This window comes from Abramis brama (assembly GCF_963993115.1).
Source record: "Abramis brama genome assembly, chromosome: 6".
Classification (NCBI taxonomy): Eukaryota; Metazoa; Chordata; class Actinopteri; order Cypriniformes; family Leuciscidae; genus Abramis; species Abramis brama.
This window is the reverse complement of record NC_139968.1, coordinates 41,945,818-41,972,415: the sequence shown is the minus strand read 5'-3', so window position 1 is coordinate 41,972,415 and position 26,598 is coordinate 41,945,818. Positions and strand designations below refer to the sequence as shown.

Below are 26,598 nucleotides of genomic sequence, written 5' to 3'. Positions count from 1 at the left end.
ATAATTCACATCCGTTAAAGGATTGTTAGGCTGCATAAATCTTCTCAACCGGAACAGGAACACTTCCCATAACATCCAATGTTCTTGTAATATCGTAAGAGGAACAGCATCTACACTAATATTAGTCTGTCTGTCTCTTTCTTTATCCCGAGGTTACTGTAGTCAGCCGGATCTGGTCCGTATCCAGATCAGATGGAGGATCTGCACATAGAGATGAACACAACAGCCCTGAATGTCAGCAGAGATCGAGACAACTAGACGAGCCCTAGAGACAGACCGCCTGTGAAGACCTCGTCGACTAGACATCTTAAAATGGCAGATGTGCTGATGTGAAGCTCTGTGGTAAATTCATGAGAAACTCTACATTAACACTGTCTTTCCTGCTCTCAGTCTCTCTGTGTTTTGAGGTATACCATTTCTAGGTGTGTTCCCCGAACTATACCTTAGGAAGCTGCTTAAGATATACCTTCTTACGTGCGACGTTACCCGGCGCTGTCCGTGGCGATGGTGCTGAATCTGCTGATATCGATGGCTCGAGAATCAATTATTCTCTCGTGCAGGGGCTGTTTATGTGAGAAAGCGGTGTTCTTTATAAAAAGGCTAAAGCACTTTAGAAATAGTTGAAATTGCATTTACTAGGACTCATGGGATATTATAAAAAATAATCCAAACTATAATAGCCTATAATAGCATTGCCTACATATTTTAAAATTGTATCATATATTGCTGCCATAATAACCATTTAATTTTTTTATGTGCTTTCTTCTCTTTCCCATTTTTGTTCGCTGAGGTGGAGCTGCGATGCAATATTGTTCTTGTAAAAACTTTCAAGCATTTCAGTAATAAAAATGTACGTCACATACGGTGCTCGGCAGTGATCAAAAAGGCTTTAAACAGTGAATTTTGAATCTCTTCTTGAAAACGCAGAGATGTGGATTCAGACGGCAATTAAATTACCGTATACGACCTGTTTGTCAAAAAACAGTAGGTACTAATTTGGCCAGGGATTTTTACGCGGGTTGGGTGATAAAAAACACTGATATTATGGATTCAATCACAGACTTACCCCTGTAAATGTTTAAAATACCGTACAAGCCCATAATAAACAATATTAGCATCCGAATAGGACTTAACTGACAGTAGCCTATGCTTTCACTGGCCTTTAAAAGCTTACAGAAGATATACTTAACTAAGAACGTTTCGGGAAACACGTATTAACGATAAGGTACAGCTTAAGGTGTAACTAAGAACAACGTAGTGTTAAGAAGGTTTCGGGAAACCCAGCCCTGGTGTTTCTGTTTAAGGTAGGCTGCTCTGCGGTCTGGGTCAGCATCCCTGTGCTGCCTGTACACTGTAAAAAAATTCTAACCTCTCCAAGTCAAAGTTTTCTAGTGACTGGACACATCTAAAAAATTTTTATTGGCCCAAGTGCAATTCTTGTTGCAATAGTCTGTTAACATTGGCTCAATGAGAGATAATACGTCAGACTAATTGAAAAATTTAGATGTGATCAGTCACTAGAAATGTTTGACTTGGGGATGTATTTTTTTTTTACCGTGTAAAGTCTTTGCTTTTCAGCAGCACTTAATTTCGCCATATCTGTCAAAAGGAAAGCAATATTATGTGTTTACAATGTTAATACGGTAATTAAATGCTAAAAAGTCTTTATTAATATAATTGTTGAGGCTTTTATGAAACCTTATGTTGAGAAAAAAGTTAGTGGTGTTATTGATTGTCACTGGTGTTACCGTTATGTCACTGGTGTTACCAGCAGCAACAGTAACACCAGTGACGATAACACCAGTGACAAATCTGCAGACAAAATGGCATATCTAAGATGGCGGCCACAGTAGCTCAAACCACACTTCTTAAATTGTAAATAAATCACTTAATCATGCAATTTGAAAAAATATATTAATCAAATTCCCTTTCCCCTTACTAAAAACTGTAGAACACCAGTGACACATCTTAAAGGGACTGTAAGTAGGAATTTCTCCCATCTAGTGGTGAAATTGTATTTTGCATTCAAACGAATAATGCTCTCCAGCGCCTCGCTTTTTCAAATGCGCGTTGCATCTACGGTAGCCGTTATGTACCAAAAAGTTATGACAGGATGTCTTATAATAGCACTTTGAGTTTTTCTTCGGGAGAACAGGTTTGTTATTTAAAACAAACTGAAACTTGAAACAACGAAAAAAAGTTACAGTATGAATTACTGACTCTGAAAAACATTAACTATGGTAATTAGTAGTAATAAAGCCTTCTTTACTCGTTATATTTTTTGTACGTGCATTGGGTACGTGCATTGGGTACGTGCATTGTTAGATATCATCATCATCAGAGCCTTCTCTAATGTTACTTTACTCAATAGCTGCTATTCATCAAAGAGCCTGTTTAACTTTTACTATAAATGTTCTTCTGTCTATATAATAAAGTACTTCTCTATATAATAAAAAACTTATATAGTTTTTTTTTCTGTCTATATAATAAAAAACTTCTCTAATGTTACTTTACTCAATAGCTGCTATTCATCAAAGAGCCTGTTTAACTTTTACTATAAATGTTCTTCTGTCTATATAATAAAGTACACAACCAAGCAATGAAAAAAAAGCTTGTAATTAAGACCGTAACATTGACTTGCCTGTCAAGAAGAAAGCAGGCAACTTCAGCGTCTCTTTTGAAAGCTTTCTCCTGCATTAGCTATCCCGACATTAACCCTTGTTTTTGTAATCTCCGGTCACGATTCCTTTTACGGTCTATTTTGGACTTTTTCGACGACGAGGACTCCTTATCCTGTGACTCAGCATATGTATGAATGAACGGTGTATAAATAACCGTACAGTGCAGCCTTTTAAACTTGCCGGGGCAGTGACAAGCGCCTCTCTCTGCTCTGCTTCTCCGCTTCTGCTGGCTTCAGTCACGTGACGCCTGGCTCTGAACGAAACGCGTTGTGGAAACGCGTTGGCCTAGTACTTTTTGTCCCTCTCTGATATTATAGTTTTTCAAGATGGCGGAACTACATGGAAGCCTCCGTGAACCTACCCGTCCCATGTATATAAAGATAATAAATTCTTCGTTTACGAGGATTAGTCTGATCATTGGCATAGGTATTTGTACATCATTGAGGGCATATTTATTAATAAAAATATTGATTTTAGATAATAAAATACCTAAAAAGCTACACACAGTCCCTTTAAGTCCTCGCATGAAATTATCAAATTATTTATCAAATTGCTAAAAGATGAAGAGAGAGTGCACACTCACCATGTGCTTTTCAAAACAGCCATGATTAAAATGAACCTTTGACCCAGGAAGAAGTTGGCAAGGATGTTGAATTTTTCCAAAGCGGTGGTTTTTATAAATTGTAACACCAGTGACATGAAATTGAGGGACAGGTATTCCCTGTAAATTATTTATAATATTTAGTTGATATTTTAGTTTTTTAAGTAGTCCACTAAATAACTATACTACTTCCCTTTGTATTATGACATTTAAAGGGGGAGAAAAATATATTTTTTAACTCAAAATATGTCTCTAAACCACGACTCCTGACCCGAGGGACAAGCCAATTTCATGGTACTGACCAAGCGTGCCGCACAAGCCCTGAAAAGTCAAAACGTCTCGATCGCCCCCCGGTGACTGGTCCTAGTATAGGTCATAAGCCCCGCCTCCCCATGTTATTCAACGGGACGTGAGACCAACTAAACAATTAAATTACACTTCAAATATCTTTTTACCAAAGGTGGTTTCTTTCATTTGCTGTCGTTTTTATCACGCTGATGTAAGTTCAAGTGTCTGTTTCAAAAATAAGTTGTTTTTTAGTTAGTTACGTGATGCGGTGGTGTAACGTCATGACTGACAGCTGTGATTGACAGGTTCTCTGAGCGAAGTAGTCACTGAAGCACCAACGGACATTTTTTCGGGATCTTCGGAGGACTGAGGAGATTGTATTTACTTTATTTTAACAAGCCTCTTGACGTACTGCAATCAATTTTTAAAAAAGTGTGCAGAATCCTCTCTCCCTGAGTGCATTCTGCGAGAGTGAGGGCGGAGCGTTGATTTCGCGGCTTTACTTCCTGCTCACTACTGCGCAGGTCTGGTCCCGAGATCGCTACTGCGCAGACTCAAGATCCAATATGTCAGCGCCATATCGGGACTCTGGCGGCTTCAGTTCTCATCAATGGAAGAGAGCGAAGGGGCGTCGTCCATCTTTTTTTACAGTCTATGGTACTGACCATGTTCTATAATATATATAAAAAATTGTTTGCAATATAACTGTCTTACATATGTTTTATTAACAATAAAACACTTCAATTAAAACAAAAAACATATATTTTGTGTCATTATCTGACACTTTTAAGTGTTTTTCCTGGTGGTTGAGGCTGGGACAGGAAAGCCACCATTTTCGTAGAATGACCCAACTGCCAAATAAGGACATTGACTTCCGGCCCAACACTTCGAGCAATCCGCCATTTTTATTTCTCGCTGCAGTTTTGTAGTCCAAGCTAAAGGATGCAGAAGTTACGAGAGGGTAAGTTAAAATGTTCGGTTGTTGGATGTAGTAACCCACACGCTTCATTACACCGTTTAATGTAGATGAACTGCCGCGCTTGTTACAGGACGCATGTTTAACTGAAAGAACGAGCAGAGAGAGAGACCCCGGTCGCGCGCGCGCTCACTCTCTCTCTTCAGAGCCAGGCGAAAGTGTAAACAAGACATCACCGTCTCCAAACTAGACGCTGTCTTGCTCTCTCTCCCTCGCACATATTAATCAAAATAAATCGGCACGGTGGTAAAAGGTTGGAAGACCAAAGTTTCATGTGTAAATACAGTAACACACCATTGCGATACATCCATATGAAGACGTTGTTCTACAGGTTCGTCGTCTTCATTTTCATCTCGCTCCGGCTTCGACTCTGGCTCGAACATGTAAGGCTGGCTGGACAAGTCTTCCATTGTTGACATTTTGTTAATAACGTGTGAATAAAAGGTTTCTGTGCCGCTAGATAATCGTATCTCTGCTATCAAACTACAAAAATGGCCGAACGGGGTGGAGTTGAACCGAGTGTCACCGCTACAACCTGGAGAGGGGGCGGGGTATGAAGTGTCTCAATTGTATTTAAAGAGACCGCACCAAAACGAGTTGCTCTCAGACGCACATCAGAAAAGGGGTAGAAAAGGGGCCTGTGGAGCTATAATACTGAGGAATTCAGACCCAAGCATTGCAGTTCCGCTTTATATAGACTACAAATGTATGATTTATATGTAAAAAGGAACAATTTAAAAGCATGATATGTCTCCTTTAAAGTTCATTCCTCAACGTAGTTCACAAAGCACGGCTTTGAGTGGACCAGCACTCATCGAGAACCGCATTCGAAACCAGAAAGGAACAGGTGACAGTGACCATACACACCTCTCAGAACCACAGGAGACACGTTTATCTGTCCAGTCCAGCAGCGATCTGAGCATAACAGGGACTCGCTTTCTGAAGAAACCGCTGTCCGCACCTCAAGAGGAAAGGGTTCCTGAGAGAACCATTGGTCTAAATGAATATAAATGGTAAATGGACTGCATTTATATAGCGCTTTCACAGACCTATGGCCACCAAAGCGCTTTACATAGCCTCACATTCACCCATTCACACACCGACGGCGGTGTCAGCCATGCAAGGCGCCATCCAGCTCGTCGGGAGCAGCTGGGGTTAGGTGTCTTGCTCATGGACACCTCGACACTTGGTCAGGTGGAACCGGGGATTGAACCACCAACCTTTCGGTTTGTAGACAACCTACATGAACCACTGCCGCCCAAAAGTCAGGAGAGTCAGTTTAGACAGTGACGAACAGGACATGCAAAGACTTCTAGGAGATTCTTTTAGCCTATCAGAGAGTTCCTTGCAAAATGCAGCGAGGAAGACGAGTCCTCAACCAGTTAAAAAGGTATTGACCCAGTTAAAGTGTTAGTTGACCACACATTTTACTCACCCTCATGTCCTTCCAAACATCTTTCTGCTTTTCTCTTTCTCCAGTTATACAAGAAGAGCAGTGAATCTTCACCAACCCCTGAAAGACACAAAGTTCTCCACCATAGCAGTCTTTCTCCTTCCCCCAGCAGGCCTGAGTCGCGCGTGATCCGGTTTACTGAACGGTCTGTGTCCTCTGAATCTGATCACAGTGAGATCCGGTCTTTGGATGATCTCTTTCCTGTAGACTCAGATGACACTCTGAGCGAGAGGAGTGCAGTATTGGATGGTAAAACACCTGTCAATTTAACATCTAGCAATCATCTAAACTATTCTTTAATAAAATTGTAAGCCCAAATTTTTATTCTCAACAAATTTCTTTTTACCCAGATTTCAAAATCAGTGTAATGACACTGGATGATCTCGCCCCTATACCTTTTGCCACAGCTGAAATATCACAAGAAAAGGTTTGTTGAATGTCTAACATGCTTTTTTTTTTTTTATCCCCCTGTAGTCAATGATTTTATCCCTTTAAACTCATCTTTGATCACCAAAATATATTTTTTTTGATATTCTTCATGCCTTAAATAGCTTGAATGTAACTCAACACAATTGTCTCATTTAGTATACGCGGTTCAATGAATATGCAAATGAGCCCCGCCTCCACGTCACTTTGTGACGTCAGAAACGCCAGCGATTTCAAACCGTGTTTTTGATTCACTGCAGTTTTAAGGAGAAAATACTCAGCAATGGTGTCTTAAAGCGTATTAAAAACACCACATATACATATAAACAACATTAAAAGCTTGATTTTCAATTGTTTTAATTTATGTTTTCAAATTTAAACAAAATATAAATTTTTAAATCACAGAAAGAAACAGAAGCCAGAAAGGAAGACAGGAACAAGAAGTCATCCAACATCTCAAAGCTCGCTTCGCCACCCACACCGGAAGAAGCCTCGGCAGCCTACGAAAGTGATTTTGAGAGCGAGATCCCATCAGAGACGCCATCAAGTGCCAGTGAGATCTCAGAACGTCTCACAGATGAAGCTAAAGATGCCTCATTGGTCAGCGAGCTCCAGTACAGCTCGTACAAATCCCAGGTTGACGACAATGATGATGATCGTACTTTATCACAATCATCACTGTCATCCAGTCGCCACTCAGACTCTTCCTCGAGGTCTAGCTCGTCCAATGCGACTGTAACCCACGGCCCCAGTCCTGACCGTCACGAGGTAAAGGAGGTTGCGGTACAGACACAGATGGATGGATTTGCCTACACGTGGTCTTCTGGTAGGTTTCTGTAATCGGTTATTTGAGCAGTTTCTTTGGGGCGTCCCTCAGGGTTATAGTGGAGGGCCACTTTTGTTCTTGTTTTTAGGACACGTATGTGGGCGAATCTTAGAAAAATAAACTCAATAACACGTCCAAGTCATATTTCAAACTTAAGGCAAGACATCCCAAGTGAATAGGATAAATAAAATTAACTTATATCACGATTCTTCTCCAGTTAATTGATTACATTAATAATCGCAAAAAAGAATTGTATTACTAGTCTTCTGAAATGTTAAGGCTAAATATGCAAATTAGGTGTTATCGATTTAAATATGCACTAATTTGCATAAAAGTTTAGAACGAAAATCTGAACATTGGATAAAGTCAGGTTCAAAATTCTTGTTTCATTTTTTTTTTTTAAGTGTATTAGAGTCAAAGATTTTTACAAGCCGCATTTCCATTACCTTTCAAATTGCGCAAATTGAAATTGCGTGTTGAATTGAATTGAAAATACGCCCAATGGAAACACGACAATTTCGTGTGGGTCTCTGCTTACTGAGGACGAAACACAAACACATTCATATTTGGTCATAAATATAAAATATACAAGTGTTTAATATTTACAAACAAAGTTTAATATTTAAGGTTAATGGTTTGATCAAACCCCTAACCCTAAGTATTAGCATCAATAATAGTAATGCTTGACTTGGCTATTGTAATAGGGGACCTATTATGACCTTTTTCCAAAGTCTTGATTTTGTATTTTTAACTAGAACAGGTTTTCCTGCTTGAATGTTGATTATTTTCCCCATATTCTCCATTGTTGCGGCTCCTCTCTTCCCAGTCTGTCAGTAACGCTCTGTTTAGTTCCTGTCTCTATGAAGCCCCTCCTTCTGAAAAGCACACTGTGCTCTGATTGGTCGGCTGGATCAGTGTTGTGATTGGTTAAGCGCTGAGTGTGTTGGGAAATGTCCCGCCCCTAATTACCATAACCGCCAGTTTAACACACTACTAACTAACTCAACCAGGCCCCGCCCCTTTATTCTGCATATTAATTATTTAAATGAGGAATATTGTGACGTGTTCATTCCCGGAAGAAACTCAAGACTTCAATGGAGGCGTTTCAGGAGTTCAGAAACACTGACACTGATATAGAGAAGAACTCAAACAGCAACATTACACACTAAAGAAAGATGAAGATGGAAAACATCATAACAGGACCGCTTTTTAAAACACAAATACCTTTTTCTCGTGCTTTCATCCTTGCGACAAAATTGTAGCTTTTGTTTCTCCTGTAGTTCACGTACGGGTCGTCCAGCGCGACTCCCACTCCTTTATACTGGTCCCACTTGTCCCGGATGTCTCCTCCTTTAATGGGATCTTGAATGCCCTGTTCTTTAACGCCAAGACCTCCTGATCCGCTCCAGCCTGCAGGACGAATGGGAACACATTCAGCGCCGCATCAGTGGAGGCATCGGTTCACACGCAGTCTTCTGGATCACTTACCCATCTTCATGAGCATCTGATGGCCCTTGTTTTCTTCGCCCAGCCTGAGGTCGGCGGGGATCGCGGCGGGAGCTGAACCCAACCCAGATGTGGAGCTGCGGAGAGACGGGGTTTCACGTCAACGGCATGCTAAATCAATATTTAAACTGGATTCATTTAATTAATTTTGTATCAATTTATGCATTTATTTGAATTTAAATACATTTTCTTTTTATAATAGATGGGATGATAGCAGGGGCGGTTCTAGAGGCGGGGCCACAGGGGCCCTGGCCCCTGCTGAAATCTGATTGGCCCCTGATTGGCCCCCGTTCCTAGGGGTGGAGGAAAAAATCGATTCTTAGATGCATCGCGATCGATGCGGACGTGGACGATTCTGAATCGATTCACAAATGTCAAAAATCGATTTTCTAAAAAAAATATATATATTTTTCCTAATAACGTAATATTGACGGAACGCAAAAGGCGGAACTCTAAAGCCTCTGTTATACTCCAGTTTGGACGCGTACACGACAGTTGCGCACAGCTCGGACGCGGACTACTTGTATTTATACTTTCTGCTGAGGTCCGCTCGGTAAACGCGTTCAACGCATGCGCAGTAGATCGGTCTGGCCAGTATAATCGATAATATTTTAAATATTTATAGTTTATATTTGCATTTATGTCAAAACCTAGACACTTTCAAACATCAAAATGACATTTATTAATATGTATTCGTGTCAAAATGACATATAAACATCTTTTCCTATTCTATTTTGCCTGGAAACGCTTCCAACAGGCTTGCGTGAAAAATAGGCATTGGTTCTATTTCTAGCATGCACGCGTTTTCCGTTTTTTCAAATTCGGCGTCCATGTTATTTCCATCTCTTTCGCGGTTTTAACCTAATGAACGCGCGCCCTTGGTCCGCGCGGTCACAAAAAATGGGAGGCACGCGCCAGTCCGCAACGAGCCTCCGCGCGCACCCCCGATGGCGATTTTTACGTCACGCGGACCCTTGCGGACCCTCGCGCCATCGCGGTCGCGTAAAGTATAACAGAGGCTTAAAGCGGACGTGCAGTGCGCGGACAGTCTGTGGTGCGCACATAACAGAGACGCGCACATAACAGACGCATGATGGCTGCAGCACCAAATTCGAACAGCACCCTCTTCGTTAAAAGCTAACGTATGGAAAATGTCATTGTTACCTATTTAGTATTTTTTTGTTTGAGAGCTGTTTTCTGTATTGTTTAGTTTTCACATCAATATGCTGTAAACCGATCTGTTATACGTACGTTATACTGCCCTGCAATATGTGCAATGCCAGTCACAAAAAGTTTTTGACTGTACGTGCTCTCTGCAGATTCACTTTTTTTTGTATAAGCTGTTTTTGATTGTAGTAGCCTATACAGCAAACATTTCAAGTCATAACTCTTTATTATTTAGTTGTGAATAAGAGCGGCTTTGTATGTTATTAATTATTTAGAATATGCGTATGTCCACAAGCATTGTATGAGAGCTACACCATTCTATATTTTTGAACGAAAACGGTTTGTGAATTTGCTACAGCAAAATGTTTGTTTTTGTTTTGTTTTTTGTCTGAAGGATTATATTGCTCATTGGAAATAACAAGAGGATGTTGGTTAGAAGTCTATTATTAAATGCTAGAGATTCAGAATATGCTGAAGTTTGTATTAATTTACTACAAGTATACTGCTAGTACAGGCACATTTATTTTCCTGTTGATTCTTTGCAATGTTGGGACAAATGCTGGCAAATGTAACCTTACAGTTGACTTGCCAAATCACTTCCATTTTGTTTTATTAATAAAATTAATATAGGAAGTATTGGAAGTAAGTTCGTTATGGGTCATCATAAATAATTTGCTTTAAAAGTACCAAGTAGTAAAAAAAAAAAAAAATTAATAATCGATAATCGTTACCCTCTGAATCGTAATCGAATCGAATCGTGAGGTGCCTAGACTAGAGATTCCCACCCATCAATCGTCGACGAGAAGAGCAACCGGAGAATTCTTCACAACGATCACAGATGCAATTCCATCCCCCAAACAATTAACAATAATTTACTGTTTATAAGCGACAACATGATTATGAAACTTAAAAGGTGGAATCCAGAAAGAAGTGCATTGTGTCCTTTATGCACAGTATAAATAAATGGAAAAAAAAAATCATTAAGAACTTTACTGGCTCATAATTTTTTATTAGAGCGTTTGAAAAAGGAATGACTGCCGAAATGTATTTGCACCGTACTGAATAAATTATTTTGTGTGCTTGAATGTACCCTGTATTTGGCCCCTGAATGTAACATGTGGCCCCTTAATGGCCCCTGTTACAGAAAAATCCTAGAACCGCCACTGGATGATAGGGATAATCATTCAATCGCCACCAGTTAAAAATTCAAAATGTTCAAAATAAATGTGAAGCAGCATCAAATCATATATTTTAAAATCTGGATGGGATTAGATTTAGAAAACACGTAATCTGCTCTGTAATTTTTCTTAAAGTCCCCCTGTGGTGAAAATTAAGTTTTTAATGTTGTTTATATGTCTATGTGGTGTTTTTAATCTGCTTTAAGACAAACGTGTAAATTCATAAGTCGACACCATTGCTGAGTATTTTCTTCTTAAAACTGCAGTGAACCAAAGACAGTCTCAAAAACACAGTTTGAAATCGCTGGTGTTTCTGACGTCACAAACTACCTTGGACTGCATTTATTTATGGACTGCATTTATATAGCGCTTTCACAGACCTATGGCCGCCAAAGCGCTTTACATAGCCTCGCATTCACCCATTCACTCACTCATTCATACACAGACGGCGGTGTCCTTACCTTGCCGCGGCGGCGGTTACCTTGTAACCAATCAGATCAACAAGTGGATCTCTGAGCTGAGTGAGTGGAGGCGGGGCTCATTTGCATATTCATAGAACCTTGTGTACTAAATGAGGCTGTGTCGAGTTACATCCAAGCTATTTTAAGGCATGAAGAATTTTTTTCAAGGAAAAAACATTTAAATATGTAATTTTGGTGATCAAAGATGAGTTTTAAGTAATATTGACTACAGTGGGATTTTAATATATTTGCAATTAGGCTTTCTGAATTAAAGGGACACTTCACCGATTAGCATTAAGCTTTGCATCAGTAGAAACCCGGTAGTATTTTCGAGTGACCGTGCTTCCCTCCCTCATGTCCCCCTGAAACGAGAGATTTCTGTATTGTGTGTCTGGGAAAAACCTCAGATGACGCAAAAAACGTAATTTAGCTCATCAGAGGCTTTTCTGTCCAGAGACGAGAGACTACAGCCAGTAGGAGGAGCTCGTCCCGCATGTCTTCAACCCGCCCATAGGGGGATCTCACGATAAAACACTGTCTTTTCAGTTTCGAGTCGACTAGTAGCCTAGTTGTATCATTTCTTCCGATACTGTTGATTTATAGGCTATTAACAACTTTGATAACAATTTGTTTATGACGCCGCCGTTGTTTATGCTCACTGGGCAACGCGAAGCTAACGTTATCTTGCTATTATTGCGTCCTTGTATGGGAGCTATAGTTATAGTTATATAGTTACAGGTGCTGAAACAATTTTAAGATAATGTTTCTCTTTTTCTGCATTCTGTTCTGCAATATATAAAAGCATTTATCTAAATTGGCGACATTACACATTGAATGAAGTATCAGTTAAACTCAACTTTGTTTGTAGTGACTACTTTGACTTTCCTTTATGCCGGAAGGGAGGGAGGAGGGAGGGTCTAGCTAGCCTCTGTTTTGTTTGACAACAATTCAAACGTCAACAAGAAGTTACGTCTCCCGACATCGCTTAGAGCACCTCAGACGGTCTTCGTTTCGGAGTCACATCCTGGGCCTTCCCGGTCAGAAGTGACCAGAGGCCTAAAAATGAAACTTCCTCCATCCCAGTAAAACCAATGCAATTTATTTTTGTTCTATAATATTTATTCTTTTTAATTTTGTATTTTGAGATAATTTTATTGAATTTATTAATATTTATGCAATATTTATGGTCTATTTTTGCCATTGAAAATAATTTAAAAATTTATATAAATAAATGTATTTAAAAAAAAAAAAATTATACAGTATTTTAGTTTAATATAGAGTCTAGGCCTTCAAAAAAAAATGTTTTAAGCAGATTAGCACCATCTGGTGAGAGTATGGAGAGAAAGCGTAGAACCATGGTGTAACCACTAGATGGCATCTACAGCTCTCTATGGAGAGGCATGTGAATTCCCTAGCTGTTTATGGACACATTTACTTTTTTTTGGGGGGAGGGGGGATTTTAATATATATTTAAACAATCTCAAAAACTATTTCTTATCAAGTTTTAGATATTTTTTTTAGAAATAGTGATTTAAAGTGTTTTTGCATTATGATTACAGTCAAACCTAAACATTGTGTTAGAAAGAGAAGCTTGTGTTGCTAAGAAGCAAATTTTATACCCATTTTTTTTTTATGTCACCCCTTTACTGCTGTGTACTTAAAAAAAAAAAAAAAAATTGGTGAATTTTTATGTTTTTGTCAATTTCCCATTCATTTCCTATGGGGGTCATTTTTGACCGAAGACCACAAGTGTGACTATTTTTTTTACGAACCTTAGCATGCTCGGATCATGACCTCAATTTTTTATGTGTGTTCACATACCTAATTCCATAAAAGTCACCAAGTTTCGTAACATTCCGATGAAGCTGTGATTTTTAAAAATTCATTTTTTGTAATTAAAATTATTGGTGTGTATGTGTATACGAGTGTGTTTGTATGTGTGTGTGTGTGTGGGTGGGTGTGTCTTTTTTGCACTCTTGATATTGTAGAGTGTCACCCCTTTACAGCTGTGCACTTTTTTTTAGGATTGTGGCCGATTTGTAGATTGTACACACAAAAATTCGAAGAATTATTATTATTTTTTTGGTCAATTTCCCATTAATTTCCTATGGGTCGGTCATTTTAGACCGAAAGACCAAAATCGTTACTATTTTTTTACGACCACTTAGCATGCTCGGATCATGACCTCAATTTTTTTTTGTAAACCAAGTTTCATAACATTCCGATGAAGCTGTGATTTTTAGAAATTCAAAACAGAAAATTGTTCAGTCAGAAATGACGAGGACCGTCTGAGGGTTAAGAATCAGTGGATAAGATTTATTTACAACACTTTTCCAGAACAGTAAATCCCAAATGTTCATGTGTGTGAAGTGTATTTTACGGAGGACAGTTTCCTGAACCCGGAAGAGTACAAGACCGGCTGTACACAAGAGATATTTCTAAAAACAGGCAATTCCAACTTTTCTGAATCAAGTGAGTATTTTGACAATATCTTCATTTTTATGCATTTTTTTCCAACTCCAAGCTGTATAAACCTGAATGCTTATTGGATTTAAGCATTTCAGGTGATGCGTTTTTGTGTAATGAGGGAGGGTGTGGCCTAAGGAGATCAACACCAATATCAAGGTGTGCATAATTATTAGGCAGCTTCTTATCCGCAGGCAAAATGGGCCAAAAAAGAGATTTAACTGACTCTGAAAAGTCAAAAATTGTAGTCTTTCAGAGGGATGCAGCACTCTTGAAATTGCTAAGATATTGGGGTGTGATCACAGAACCATCAAACGGTTTGTAGCAAATACTCAACAGAGTCGCAACGTGTTGAGAAAAAAACCCCCGCAAATTAACTGCCAAACATTTGAGAAGAATTAAACGTGAAGCTACCAGGAACACATTATCCTCCAGTGCTGTCATTTTCCAGAACTGCAACCTACCTGGAGTGCCCAGAAGTACAAGGTGTTCAGTGTTCAGAGACATGGCCAAGGTGAGGAAGGCTGAAATCCGACCACCACTGAACAATAAAGTTTTATGTGTTAATAGAACACACTTTTCTCAAGACCGGAGGTAAGCTGTACCAGAAATATTGTTTCTTTACACGTTAATTTGTCCCATTTATTTTAATTTTATTTTTTCATATGTTTGTTCATACATTGTGTAAGAACTACATCAACACTAACACATGAATTATGAGGATTATTTTATTGCTTTGCGGTTTACAGAGCACAAAGTGTTTTATTACATGAAACAATCAAAAAAATGGATGTGTCTTCTGGGACAGAAAGACAGCTTTTCCACCTTTTGACCACAAGATCTCGTTGTTTGCAACCGTTTGCAACGTGTTGAAAAGCTTAGAGTAATAAACCATTTTACAATACAGTCGAGGGGGAAAGCCCCGGTGCTTCACAAAGCTTCATTTCACCATCACTAAATTCTGTAGAAAAATGGAAACAACTGAAGCCATAAATGTTATGATGTAAGTTGAAGCAGGGAAGGATGCAGGATCTACTTGCAGAAGCTTTTATTTAAACAAACTCAAAACCAGACAAACTTAGACTAGGGAACATGACTCGGGAACAAAATAACCAAAATACAACAACATTAAGAACTCACAAAGACTGAACTAGACACAGGGCTTAAATACAAAGACCAACAAGCTAAACAAGATAACAAGGGGCGTGGCTAATCAGAAACACCTGGAGAGACTAATAAACAAGAAAAACTACAAAGGACTACAAAACATGGCACAGAACAGGAAATGACACCAGTGAACACAAGACAAGAGGAACACAAGACAGGAATCATGACAATAATAATACTTAAAAAAATGTACTAACTTGATGCCACAAACAGAACTAAACTAATTTGAGAAACATTTTATTCATCGGTTCAGTGAAAAAACCCATGACAGCAACTCTTGAAACGTCTGAAAACACTTGCTATCAAACACGACTGAACATCTGGTTGTGTGTGAATCCTCCCCCAACCTCAGTTAGTTTCCGCTCACACATCCGTCTCCTTTAACATCACGAAAATCAACAAGCTTTTGCTGATCTCACATTTTCAAATGAATTCTGGCCCTGAATGAAAACTAATAGCAGAAGAGTGAAATATTGGATTAGATATCTGTATCTACTGGTGTGTTATTTAGTGCTGTGAGCTGTCAATCATATTTGACCTCTGACCTGTGACTCTTATTTGTATAATGTTTGCTTGTGTTGTTACTGTAAAGGCCCTGTATGATTTAGTACTTCAGCGAGCTTTTATCACTTTATAGTCCTTCACATCCACTGAATATCAAAATACACTGGAGGCGGTAGATCCTTTTCCTATTTAGAGCCAAACACTGGAATAGTCTTCCTAGCTTTGTGAAGCAGACACACTCTGTCAGTTTAAATCTAGAGTAAAAACACATCTCTTTAACCTGGCATACACATAACACATTATCACATCGTGATTGCTATCGATTAGATCTACAGGACGCTGTGGCCGACTGGAGCTCAAAGTGGTGAAGCTCAGATGACGTGAAATAATCAGTAAAACACTTCAAAACTGTTAAAATACACATCTGCATGTACAGTGAAAGCCAGTGCAGATATAAAGCACACTGCTGCAGCGACCCGCATCTCTGCACTGTTAAAGGATCTATATTAAGATTAAGATCCTGATATAATAATGAATGCTGCTCGAGCTAATGCTCAGTGAAATATGGCCAGAGCCCGTCTACGGAGAGCCTGCCCACTCCCTATTAAGTCCTATTATACTGAATTTTGGCTGTAGTTCCACCAGAGTTCCACTGGGGCCGATCGCCCATGAGTGCAGACTGAATGGGAGTCTATGGGGCTAGACGGCTAAATTTGTCTCTTTCACCCGATTGCCGTTGAGAAATCTCAGATTTGATTGTAGGTTTTGCAAGTTCAACATGGGTTATAGGTCGAAAGTTGAATGAACGAGTACTTATGTCCTTTCGATTTCTTACAGGTTGAGTTGTTTTTGCCCATAACACGCTAGCATTCTGCTAATGAACGCTGATTGGTCAGTGAAGGACTGATTACGACCAGAGATACCGCTTGATGGCATTGTGGCATCCGAAGCAGGACCAGAAACAAACAAAACAAAAACTCTTCTAGCACGTGTGTTTACCTGTGTCAGCTGTGTTGTCGATGCCTCGAGAGAAAAGAAAGTGCAGAGCGCGAAAGCACCAAAGTGACTGAAGGATTGCCGTACAGCAGTATCTCTGGTCGTACGATGTGTATGATGTCATTGATACTTTAAAAGACTTTAAGCAAATAAGTGACTCAAAAAAATTTAACACCCAGCAATGTGTAATTTCTTCGCATTTCCTTTCGAATACAATATTCAAATTACTAGACAAAAAATTATATCCTGAGAAAAGTGGATTTTGATGTGTATAGCGCCATAGACCTCCATTCATTCTGCACTCGCCTGCGAGCGCCACCACTCAGACAGATACATGTTACTGCAGCCAGTCCAGAAACCGGAAGTAACCAGCGAGTGCCAACTCTCTTCCTATTAGACATTCTCTGATATGGCTGAGACTCATTGGCCGGACGCGCAGCCAATCAGAGGAGACCACGAGTGAAGAGTCAGCGCTGTGGGCGGGGCTTCTGCGAAGCACGTGATTGGAACACGGAGGAAGTACAAGCATTACTTTCATGAACTCTTATGTAGTCATAATAAAGTCACGTGTGGTACAGTGTTTTAAAGTGAACATGGAAGATATATGTTTTTTGTCAAATTTCCCCTGAGAATATTAATCATCTATTATAGGAGTGTCCCAAGACCCAAATATTTTGGAGAGAACTCAGTAATTACTTACAAAGAAAAGCTGTGATTCCTGTTAACTTTGAAGAAGTTGATGTTATACTAAAATGTTTTTCATTTGATGGTGATAAAAATCTTTTGTTTATATTTGATTTAATTATTATGATTGCCTGTTACTATATTCATAAAGTCAAATGGAATGAAAAAATGCCAAATCGTGAGATCCTTGACGTGATAATAAACAAGAAGAATATATGTGATGCTGCATGTGATCTGTAACACGAACTTAACACGATATTGTACATTTTTCTTGCAGTAAATCTGCAACTAGAACATTTAACAGAGTTAGTTTTATGAGTTAATACAATTTAGAAACTTTTTTTTAAATAATATTTTAGCTGTATGTTGTTTATACCGGAATATATTGCAAAAACAAAAACACATTAATTGGTAATATTAAAAATAAATAAATAAATAATGTTTTTACAGATAGGCTATAAGAAGCACCTGTTAAAAAAGTAGAAATAAAGCTGTATATGGTACACTGCTGAAATATTTAAAATATACAAAAAGTTTGTATTCCTCTGAATAAATCATGAGAGACTCTTGAAAGTGAGAAACTTTATTGATAAAGGCAAGAAAATACATATGACAAATATACAGCAGTAATAAAGTGAGATCTGTGGGTCTCTTTATTCATTTTTTTTTTTTTTTTTTTATCTGAGAGAAATATAAACAATAAAGTGACACTGTTAAAATCTGACACTGAAAGAGAGCACAAACTCAAATAATCATCAGTATTTATGGAAAAAAAAACACTAGAAGAACAAAAACACACTTGAAGAACCTTTAATGTTCAGCGTTCTGCTTTAGATTTCGATACTTCCTGAAAAAGATGAACATAAAAAGCCATAAAGCCCATGTTGCAGGTTAACCACCACTGTCGATTAATGGGTACATAAATCACTCACGATATGTATATCATTTTAAAAATGTCCCAAAAATGGGCTTAAAGACCAGTGTTTTACGTTTTTGGTATTAACAGGTTTTTTTTCACGCAATTCGGTGATGACGTCACGTTGGGGAGAAGTGGAGGAAAGGTATAGCCTCAGCCTAGCATTATGGTGCGTTCCAGTCATCTCGTATAGATCGTATTTACGCAGTTGAACGCAATTGAACGCCACCACAATGTCGTAAATACTTAATAATTAAATGCATGGTCCGAGGAGAATGAGTGGATAGTTGGTGAAGTGTCCTGGTGAGTTGCTATCATTTAGCAACGCAGCAATGAGCACTGGAGCTAGTCTACGAGCAGCAGTGCACAATAACGACACATTATTTGTTAATTTTTTTTTTACTGTCATATAGAACCGAGTAAAAAATCAACGTTTTCTTTATATCTAGTGGCAGTGATCATGACGTTAGTTCAGATAAGTACCGCTAACCTTTGTCATAGTGTCGTAGTACTGGTAAACTTTGTCTTTGTCATCTAGAAATAGAAGGCATGCTAGCTATGGGCGTTTCTAAGCGTTTGTCTCTTCCTCCGGTGAAAATGTTGTTGCAAACGTAGCCGCCGAGTGTCTGCCGCTGTGTTTGGCAGGTGCTTGTGTGAGCGGTGCCGTCCCATGGAAACTGCGTTAGAAAGCTTGTGCTGTGTAGGGAAGTGAGTGCGTTTTGGTCGCTGGTCGAGGAGCTCACCCAGCGACCAGATGTGACGTGCCTCACTCAGCATCCAGAGTTTTTACACCCAGCACAAACACAGTAGTTCACCATTGTCAATCTACCTATATATTTCTATATATTTATCTATCTAGCTGCTAGCTATCTATGCTAACGTTATGCTATCTGGCTTTCTGCCTATCTCTCTCTATACTAGCAAATCTATATCTATCTATTTTTCTGTCTGTCTATCTATATATCTAGTCTATATATCTATCTATATCTATGTATTTAGATATTTCTCTCCCCAACGTGACGTAATGCAATGCATTGTGGGGGAAAGGAGAATCGTTGCAAACCGCTGTAAGATAGTACTTTTTCGTATTATATTCCGCTTTGTCATACCCAACAACATAAAATACAATGGATAACAGTTTAAATGTTTATTACCAACAAGTAAATTGCACAAATTCGTTGAAAAATTAACCCTGCAACACGGCCTTTAAATTAATAAATATCACAGATAATTATACATGCAGGATCAGTTTGTGAGAAATGACATCATCAATCATGTACCTGATGTGTGAATATGTGCTTGATCTCGTTCAGCTCTTCTGGATCTGATGTCATAAACCACAATAATGACAGTAGCCACGCCCACCAGAGCAGAGAGGACCAATCGGATCACAGCTTCAGTAGGACCACAGCAGTGGACAGAGTCTGAGGAATAAACACATCAAACTGAGATCAGATCAGTCAATAAACACTAATATCAGCGCTGACATCAGCTAATATTTCTGAATACACAGAAATATGATCAAATCTAATCAACAATCTTATATTCGGTTCCAAGTGAATTTTTATACAGTCTGTCATCTCAAACTGTAAACGATTCAACAATTCAATGTGTAAATAGTAGATAAGAATATTTGAAGGAGAAGAAAAATTATCTCTACTCACCATAGACAGAAACTCTGAATGCTTTTGATGATAAGAATCTTCCTCTTAAAAACTTCAGTAGTATATAATCTCCATCATGTTCAGTTGTGGTGTTTGTGATGGTCAGAGATCCAGTTTGATTGTCCAGCTTCAGTCTGTCTCTGAATCTCCCATCAAGAACATCATCATATACAGTGATTCTGTCGGTCCATTTATTGATTTCAGCTATTAAAGTGTTTTCATCTCCAAACCTCCACTGAATCTGATAATAATTCTTCATTTCAGTAAGATTAGAGTTTAGAGAGACTGAATCTCCCTCCTTCACTGACTTCACTTCATCTGTCAAACAAACAGAGAACAAACAGAAACAGGGTTTGCAAAGATTAATACTGTTAAATCACTTGATAATGGTTTATTAAATTTGAATAGTTTAAAATTTACATTAAAAATAAAAAAATATAAAATAACAAAAACAAAATTGTGTATGAATTAATTAAAAAAAAATTGTAAACTTTTTTGAACTCACCAATGACAGAGAGCATGAATGTCTTGATCACACTGTTGATCTGTAGATCATAATATCCAGCATGTTCAGTTGTGGTGTTTGTGATGGTCAGAGATCCAGTTTGTTTGTCCAGCTTCAGTCTGTCTCTGAATCTCCCATCAAGAACATCATCATATACAGTGATTCTGTCGGCCGTTACATTGATTTCAGCTATTAAAGTGTTTTCATCTTCAAACATCCACTGAATCACATCATCATCCTTCATTTCAGTAAGACGAGAGTTTACTAGAGTGACTGAATCTCCCTCCATCACTGACTCCAGGACTGAATCACCAAACACACACACACACGCACGCACGCGCACACACACACACCACACACGCACACACATACGCACACACACACACACACACAGTTAATGATTTATAAAAGTATAATATTTATAATAGTATAATATAGTATAATAGTAGTAAAAAGTATAATAGGTCTGTAATATTCAAGTTTGAATAAAGACTTGTAATTCCATATATGTTAGGGAGTTCCTGAATATATGCTTTAGGGGGCAGTGGGTGAATTAAGTGGTATGTGAAGCTGTGGATTTGGGGGGGTTGAAGGAAATAAAATGTGGAGACCCGCATGTGTTAAACTGATCTTAGACTCTGGTCATTTTTTCTAAATAATACAAGGTGTCAGAGTGAATCGCGAAGATGGATGCTGCCGGAGTGCCTGCACCACGAATGGATTGGGAGTCACAGAATCTTCCCGATGCATGGAGAAAGTTTAAACAGCACGTTGAACTGATGTTTTCGGGGCCGTTTCGCCGCAAGGAGGAGACGGAGAAATGCAGCTACCTGCTCTTATGGATTGGAGAGAAAGGACGGGATATCTATAACACATGGACTCTCACTGAGGATGAAGCTAAGTTGCTCAAAACTTACTACGACAAATTTTGAAGCTTACGTAGTACCAAAGGCGAACCCAATTTTTGCCAGATACAAGTTTAATGAGAAAATGCAGTGCGCCACGGAAACATTTGATCAGTTTGTCACTGAACTCAGACTGCTCGTTAAAGACTGTGGCTACACTAATCCAGATGAGATGGTGAGAGACCGTGTCGTTTTCGGCATTTATTCCCCACATGTTCGGGAGAAATGACTCAATCAGGGTGCTGAACTAACATTAGAAAAAGCAATCGACATTGCCAGATCGCATGAGATTGCGCAGGCACAGATGAAAAGTATGGCCACCGGCAGCACAAATGCAGAGCATGCGCAACAAGTGCACACTATAGGAAAGCATGCAAAAACGCGTCAGAGCTTTCAGAAAAACTCAAAAACAAACAATGTGCACATAGAACGCCTCCAAATATGTGGATACTGCGGGAAAGAACACAAAAGGAGAGAGACATGTCCAGCAAAGGGAAAGCAGTGTGCGAAATGTGGAAAGTGGAACCATTTCGCAAAGGTTTGCAAGTCAAAATCGAAATCTGTGCACTGTGTAAGTGAAAACAAACATGAAGATGGATACCCAGACGTGAGTAGTGAATTCTTTATTGACTGTGTCACAAATGCATTTACTTCATCAGAGCAAGCTTTTGCTGAGATTGAAATAAGAGAATACGGTTTGCCGTTGAAATTCAAACTGGACACGGGTGCTCAGGTTAATGTAATACCTCAAAGAGACTTCAAAAAATTTGCACCAAAAACAAAGATGCAGCAAACTCACAAAAGCTCACAGGATACGGTGGACAGCCGTTGTCAGTTAAAGGCACCTGCCAACTGCACTGCAAATATAAAGAGAATGCCATGCCACTAAACTTTTTCATTGTGGACACCCAGTCACCACCCGTGCTTGGATTAAAAGACATGAGACATGATTAAGCTGGTGCTGTCTGTATCCTCCCCAGAGAAAGATTCTGAGTCGATTGTAGATGAATTTACTGATGTGTTTACAGGCATTGGTCTATTTCCTGGAGAATGCAACATTTAACTGGACCCAACAGCCACGCCAGTCATTCACCCACCGAGGAGAGTTCCTTTCGCCCTGCGAGATCGGCTGAAAGAGGAGCTGGACTCCATGGAGGAGCAAAATATCATTGTGAAAGAGACAGAGCCGACAGATTGGGTGAATGCCCTGTGCGTGGTCGAAAAGCCCAAAACTGGTAAGCTGAGAGTCTGCCTGGATCCACGTGATCTTAATAAGGCTATAAAGCGTCCACACTATCCTATGCCTACGCTAGATGACATCACACCAAAGTTGTCAGGAGCCCGTTACTTCAGTGTGATGGATGCTAGATCCGGCTACTGGGCAATCAAGCTTTCTGAAAAAGCCTCGAAACTGACCACTTTCAATACGATATTCGGTAGATACCGATTCCGTCGCCTACCCTTTGGCATTGTCTCAGCCCAGGACATCTTTCAACAGAAAATAGATGAGATTTACGAAGGTCTGCCTGGAGTTGTGGCCATCGTGGACGATATCTTGGTCTACGGAAAAACAAAAGAGGAACATGACCATAATCTCAGGAGGATGCTGGAAAGGTCCAGAGGAAAAGGGGTACGTCTTAACCCTGAGAAAATAACTGTTTGCGTCCCGGAAGTCAGCTACTTTGGCCACCGTCTTTCCAAAGATGGAATCAAACCGGACCCTCACAAGGTGGAGGCCGTAAAAGAGATGTCTCCACCTAAGAATCGTGCTGAACTAGAAACAATTCTGGGAATGGTGAATTATCTTTAAAAATTTGCACCAGACCTTTCAGACATAAATGCACCTCTGAGACAGCTACTGTGGCAGGACAATGAGTTCGTATGGGACAAGCAACAAGACGCAGCGTTCCAAAGGATGAAAGACATCATTACTAGGGAACCAGGACCTGTGTTGTAATTTTTCGACACAAGCAAAGACCTCACACTTCAAGTGGATGCCTCCAAATATGGATTAGGTGCAGTGTTGCTGCAGGAAGGTAAACCACTTGCATATGCCTCAAAGTCACTCACGGACTCAGAAATAAGATACGCTCAGATCGAGAAAGAGCTCCTGGCTATCCTCTGGGGTTGCAAAAGATTTCATCAATATGTTTATGGACGGCACGTAACAGTGGAATCCGATCATAAACCCCTGGAATCGATCATCAGAAAGCTACTAGCTGCAGCACCACCAAGACTGCAAAGGATGATCTGGCAATTGCAAAAGTACAATTTCACCATTGTACACATTCCTGGGAAAAATATTCCAGTGGCCGACACGCTGTCAAGGAAATCGTTGCCTTGCGCCGATCACAGCCTTAGTGAGGAGATGGATGTGCAAGTGAATACCGTACTCAGCGCTCTCCCTGTCAGTGATGCGAAGCTCAGCAATATTCAAGAACAAACTGAAAGAGATGTCCAAATGTCCACGCTAAAGAAAGTGATCAAAGAAGGATGGCCTGCTGAAAGAAAGCGATGCCCTACAGCCATTCTAGAATACTGGAATCATAGGGACGAGTTATCTGAGATGGGCGGCATGGTCTTCAAGGGAGAAAAGATTGTAATTCCCATGCAGCTGAGAGAAGAGATGCTTAAACGCATTCATGCAGGCCACATGGGAATCGAGAAATCCAAACAACGCGCTAGGGACATTCTTTTCTGGCCAGGCATGTCCAAACAGATCGCCTGCATGGTCGAACAGTGCTCCATTTGTCTTGAGCGTCGTATGTCAAATGCAAAAGAGCTTCTCATTTCCCATCCTATACCAAACCGGCCATGGCAGATTGTCGGTACTGATTTACTCACTTGGAATAGTGACGACTACATCGTGGTGGTAGATTACTATAGCCGATACTTTGATTTGGAAAAGCTCAAGAGCACCACAGCTGCTGCAGTGATCCTGAAACTGAAAAAAGTATTTGCAGCACATGGGATTCCTGAAAAGGTCATCTCAGACAATGGGCCTCAATTCAGCTCAAAAGAGTTTGAGAACTTTGCTCGGACATGGGACTTTGTGCATGTCACAAGTAGTCCGCATTACCCACAGAGCAATGGGCTCAGTGAGAAGGCAGTGCAGATTGCCAAATCACTAATGGACAAAGCAAAAGCGGACAAGAAAGACCCATATATCAGTCTGTTGGAGTACAGGAACACCCCAGTGGATGGTTTCAGATCACCTGCCCAACTACTGATGAGCAGAAGACTACGCTCCATTTTACCAACTACCAGCCAACAGTTGCAGCCTGAAACTGTCAGTGGAAATGATGTTCATGCAAGGCGTGAGCAAAAGCAACAACATCAAGCAAAGTACTACAACAGGTCAGCAAAACCACTCACACCACTAAAGGCTGGGGATCCCGTCTGAATTCAGGAGTCGGGTAAATGGAAGCCTGCTGTAGTCATTAAACCTGCTGACACCTTCAGGTCTTATCATGTGAGTACTGCAGGAGGCCAAGTCTTCCGCAGGAATCGTCGTCACCTTTTGCCAGATAGAGCGCAGCCTACCACTGCCGAGCCTGGAATGTCTTCGAGCATTCAGCACACAGTGCCCATGGATCAACCTAAGCTGACAGACACAAAGAACACTGACTCTGTTGCTCCACGTTACGTTACCAGATCCGGATGTGAAGTGAAACCAAGAGTCGTCCTTGATCTATAATTGTAAAGGGTGTAGGCGGATCGCTGCCCTATATAAAAAAAATAATGATAATAATTTGTCATTATCGTTGATATGTTGTTTACGTTTCGTTCTTTATGCTGGTTGTGGCACTGATATGTTATATCTTAAAGAGTTGCACAGTTGCCACATTGTGTTCATTGACATAGTATGCCAAGTTCTCAAAGAAGGGGGATGTAATATTCAAGTTTGAATAAAGACTTGTAATTCCATATATGTTAGGGAGTTCCTGAATATATGCTCTAGGGGGCAGTGGGTGAATTAAGTGGTATGTGAAGCTGTGGGTTTGGGGGGGGTTGAAGGAAATAAAATGTGGAGACCTGCATGTGTTAAACTGATCTTAGACTCTGGTCATTTTTTCTAAATAATACAAGGTCGAAATTTAAAATTTAAATTAATATCATCATTAAAAACCAAAAGCAAAATGAATGTTGCATTATTAATTGTATCTTTGTGCTGATTAAAATATAAAACAGGTAAAACTGATATTTAACTCACCAAAGACAGTGAGAATGAACCTGTTGATCTCACGGTTGATCTGTAGTTGATAATCTCCATCATGTTCAGTTGTGGTGTTTGTGATGGTCAGAGATCCAGTTTGATTGTCCAGCTTCAGTCTGTCTCTGAATCTCCCATCAAGAACATCATCATATACAGTGATTCTGTCGGCCGTTACATTGATTTCAGCTATTAAAGTGTTTTCATCTCCAAACCTCCACTGAATCACATCATCATCCTTCATTTCAGTAAGACGAGAGTTTAGAGAGACTGAATCTCCCTCCTTCACTGACACAAACTCACCAAACCCTTCTGAAGAACAGAGTTTTTCACAGATTAAAGCTTTAAAATCACTTGATGTTGGTTTGATGAAGCTTCACTAAAATACTTTTAATCATGTAAATGTGAAGTGATTAATATTCTGCAGCAGTTCAAAGACAAAATATGAAAAATGAAAAAAGAAATAAATTTATACATGGAACAACAACTAAAAAGACTTTTACTGTAATGTTTAATGTCACACTAAAACTAATGCTGTTGAGTATCTGAGCTTCATATTATTTTATTTAATCAATCCATAATAACTGAGTTTTGAATTCAAACTTGATCTGATAGAAGAGAAAAAGAAAAGTAAGTGTTAGTATTAACTTAATGGAGGAAAAGAGTAACAAGCACCACTTAAATGTCCAGAAGTCACACTTACCCTGTAACTACATGAACAAGAGTATATTTCTCCAGTATTTAAGCAAAAGTTGCAATAGTTTTAGTTCTCACTCAGTGCACTTTTGTTAAAAGAAAGTCCTGTAAATGCACAGATATGGACCCTATTATTTTTTAAAAGCCTATATGTATTGGTATTGTAATGCTGCTGAGGAAGACAGACGAAGACGAGGATCTAAACGCAGGGTGATTTAATAAAGTAACACAAAACAGAGAACACAGAACTCAAAGAACAAAAGAACAAAACCTTAGGAATCACAGAGAGATACAACCATTACACGTACAACAACTGACA

At 39.5% G+C, this 26,598-nt stretch overlaps 3 protein-coding genes across 3 annotated transcripts in view; 1 reads left to right on the top strand and 2 right to left on the bottom strand.

Annotated features, from left to right (window-relative positions):
* The window catches only part of LOC311085943 (calcium homeostasis endoplasmic reticulum protein-like), a gene marked incomplete at its 5' end in the record, with an annotated part of 37,353 nt that extends 27,603 nt beyond the window's left edge, over positions 1 to 9,750 (bottom strand). The window contains 3 exons of the mRNA XM_084118562.1: positions 8,476 to 8,661; positions 8,740 to 8,834; positions 9,719 to 9,750. Of these exons, the coding sequence (XP_083974688.1) occupies positions 8,476 to 8,661; positions 8,740 to 8,834; positions 9,719 to 9,750 (313 nt within the window). The remainder of the gene's footprint in view (positions 1 to 8,475; positions 8,662 to 8,739; positions 8,835 to 9,718) is intronic.
* On the top strand, positions 6,355 to 7,417 carry LOC311084265 (uncharacterized protein). Its single transcript, XM_084116187.1, has 3 exons — positions 6,355 to 6,426; positions 6,831 to 7,251; positions 7,340 to 7,417. The coding sequence occupies exons 1-3, from the start codon at positions 6,367 to 6,369 to the stop codon at positions 7,369 to 7,371; spliced, it is 513 nt and encodes a 170-aa protein (XP_083972313.1). The 5' UTR covers positions 6,355 to 6,366; the 3' UTR covers positions 7,372 to 7,417.
* Positions 9,751 to 19,924: 10,174 nt separating the features above from the next.
* On the bottom strand, positions 19,925 to 25,858 carry LOC311084262 (uncharacterized protein). Its single transcript, XM_084116184.1, has 3 exons — positions 25,584 to 25,858; positions 20,466 to 20,768; positions 19,925 to 20,278 (listed from the first exon to the last, which is right to left on the bottom strand). The coding sequence occupies exons 1-3, from the start codon at positions 25,825 to 25,827 to the stop codon at positions 19,953 to 19,955; spliced, it is 873 nt and encodes a 290-aa protein (XP_083972310.1). The 5' UTR covers positions 25,828 to 25,858; the 3' UTR covers positions 19,925 to 19,952.
* Positions 25,859 to 26,598: the final 740 nt, after the last annotated feature.

Coding starts and splice junctions, on each gene's coding strand:
- LOC311084262 (XM_084116184.1), bottom strand. CDS start 25,827: ATGAAGGATGATGATGTGATTCAGTGGAGGTTTGGAGATGAAAACACT. Junction 20,769..25,583: donor GTTCATTCTCACTGTCTTTG/GTGAGTTAAATA, acceptor TTGGTGATTCAG/TCCTGGAGTCAGTGATGGAG. Junction 20,279..20,465: donor ATTCATGCTCTCTGTCATTG/GTGAGTTCAAAA, acceptor TTTGTTTGACAG/ATGAAGTGAAGTCAGTGAAG.
- LOC311084265 (XM_084116187.1), top strand. CDS start 6,367: ATGACACTGGATGATCTCGCCCCTATACCTTTTGCCACAGCTGAAATA. Junction 6,427..6,830: donor CTGAAATATCACAAGAAAAG/GTTTGTTGAATG, acceptor TTTAAATCACAG/AAAGAAACAGAAGCCAGAAA. Junction 7,252..7,339: donor TGCCTACACGTGGTCTTCTG/GTAGGTTTCTGT, acceptor TCTTGTTTTTAG/GACACGTATGTGGGCGAATC.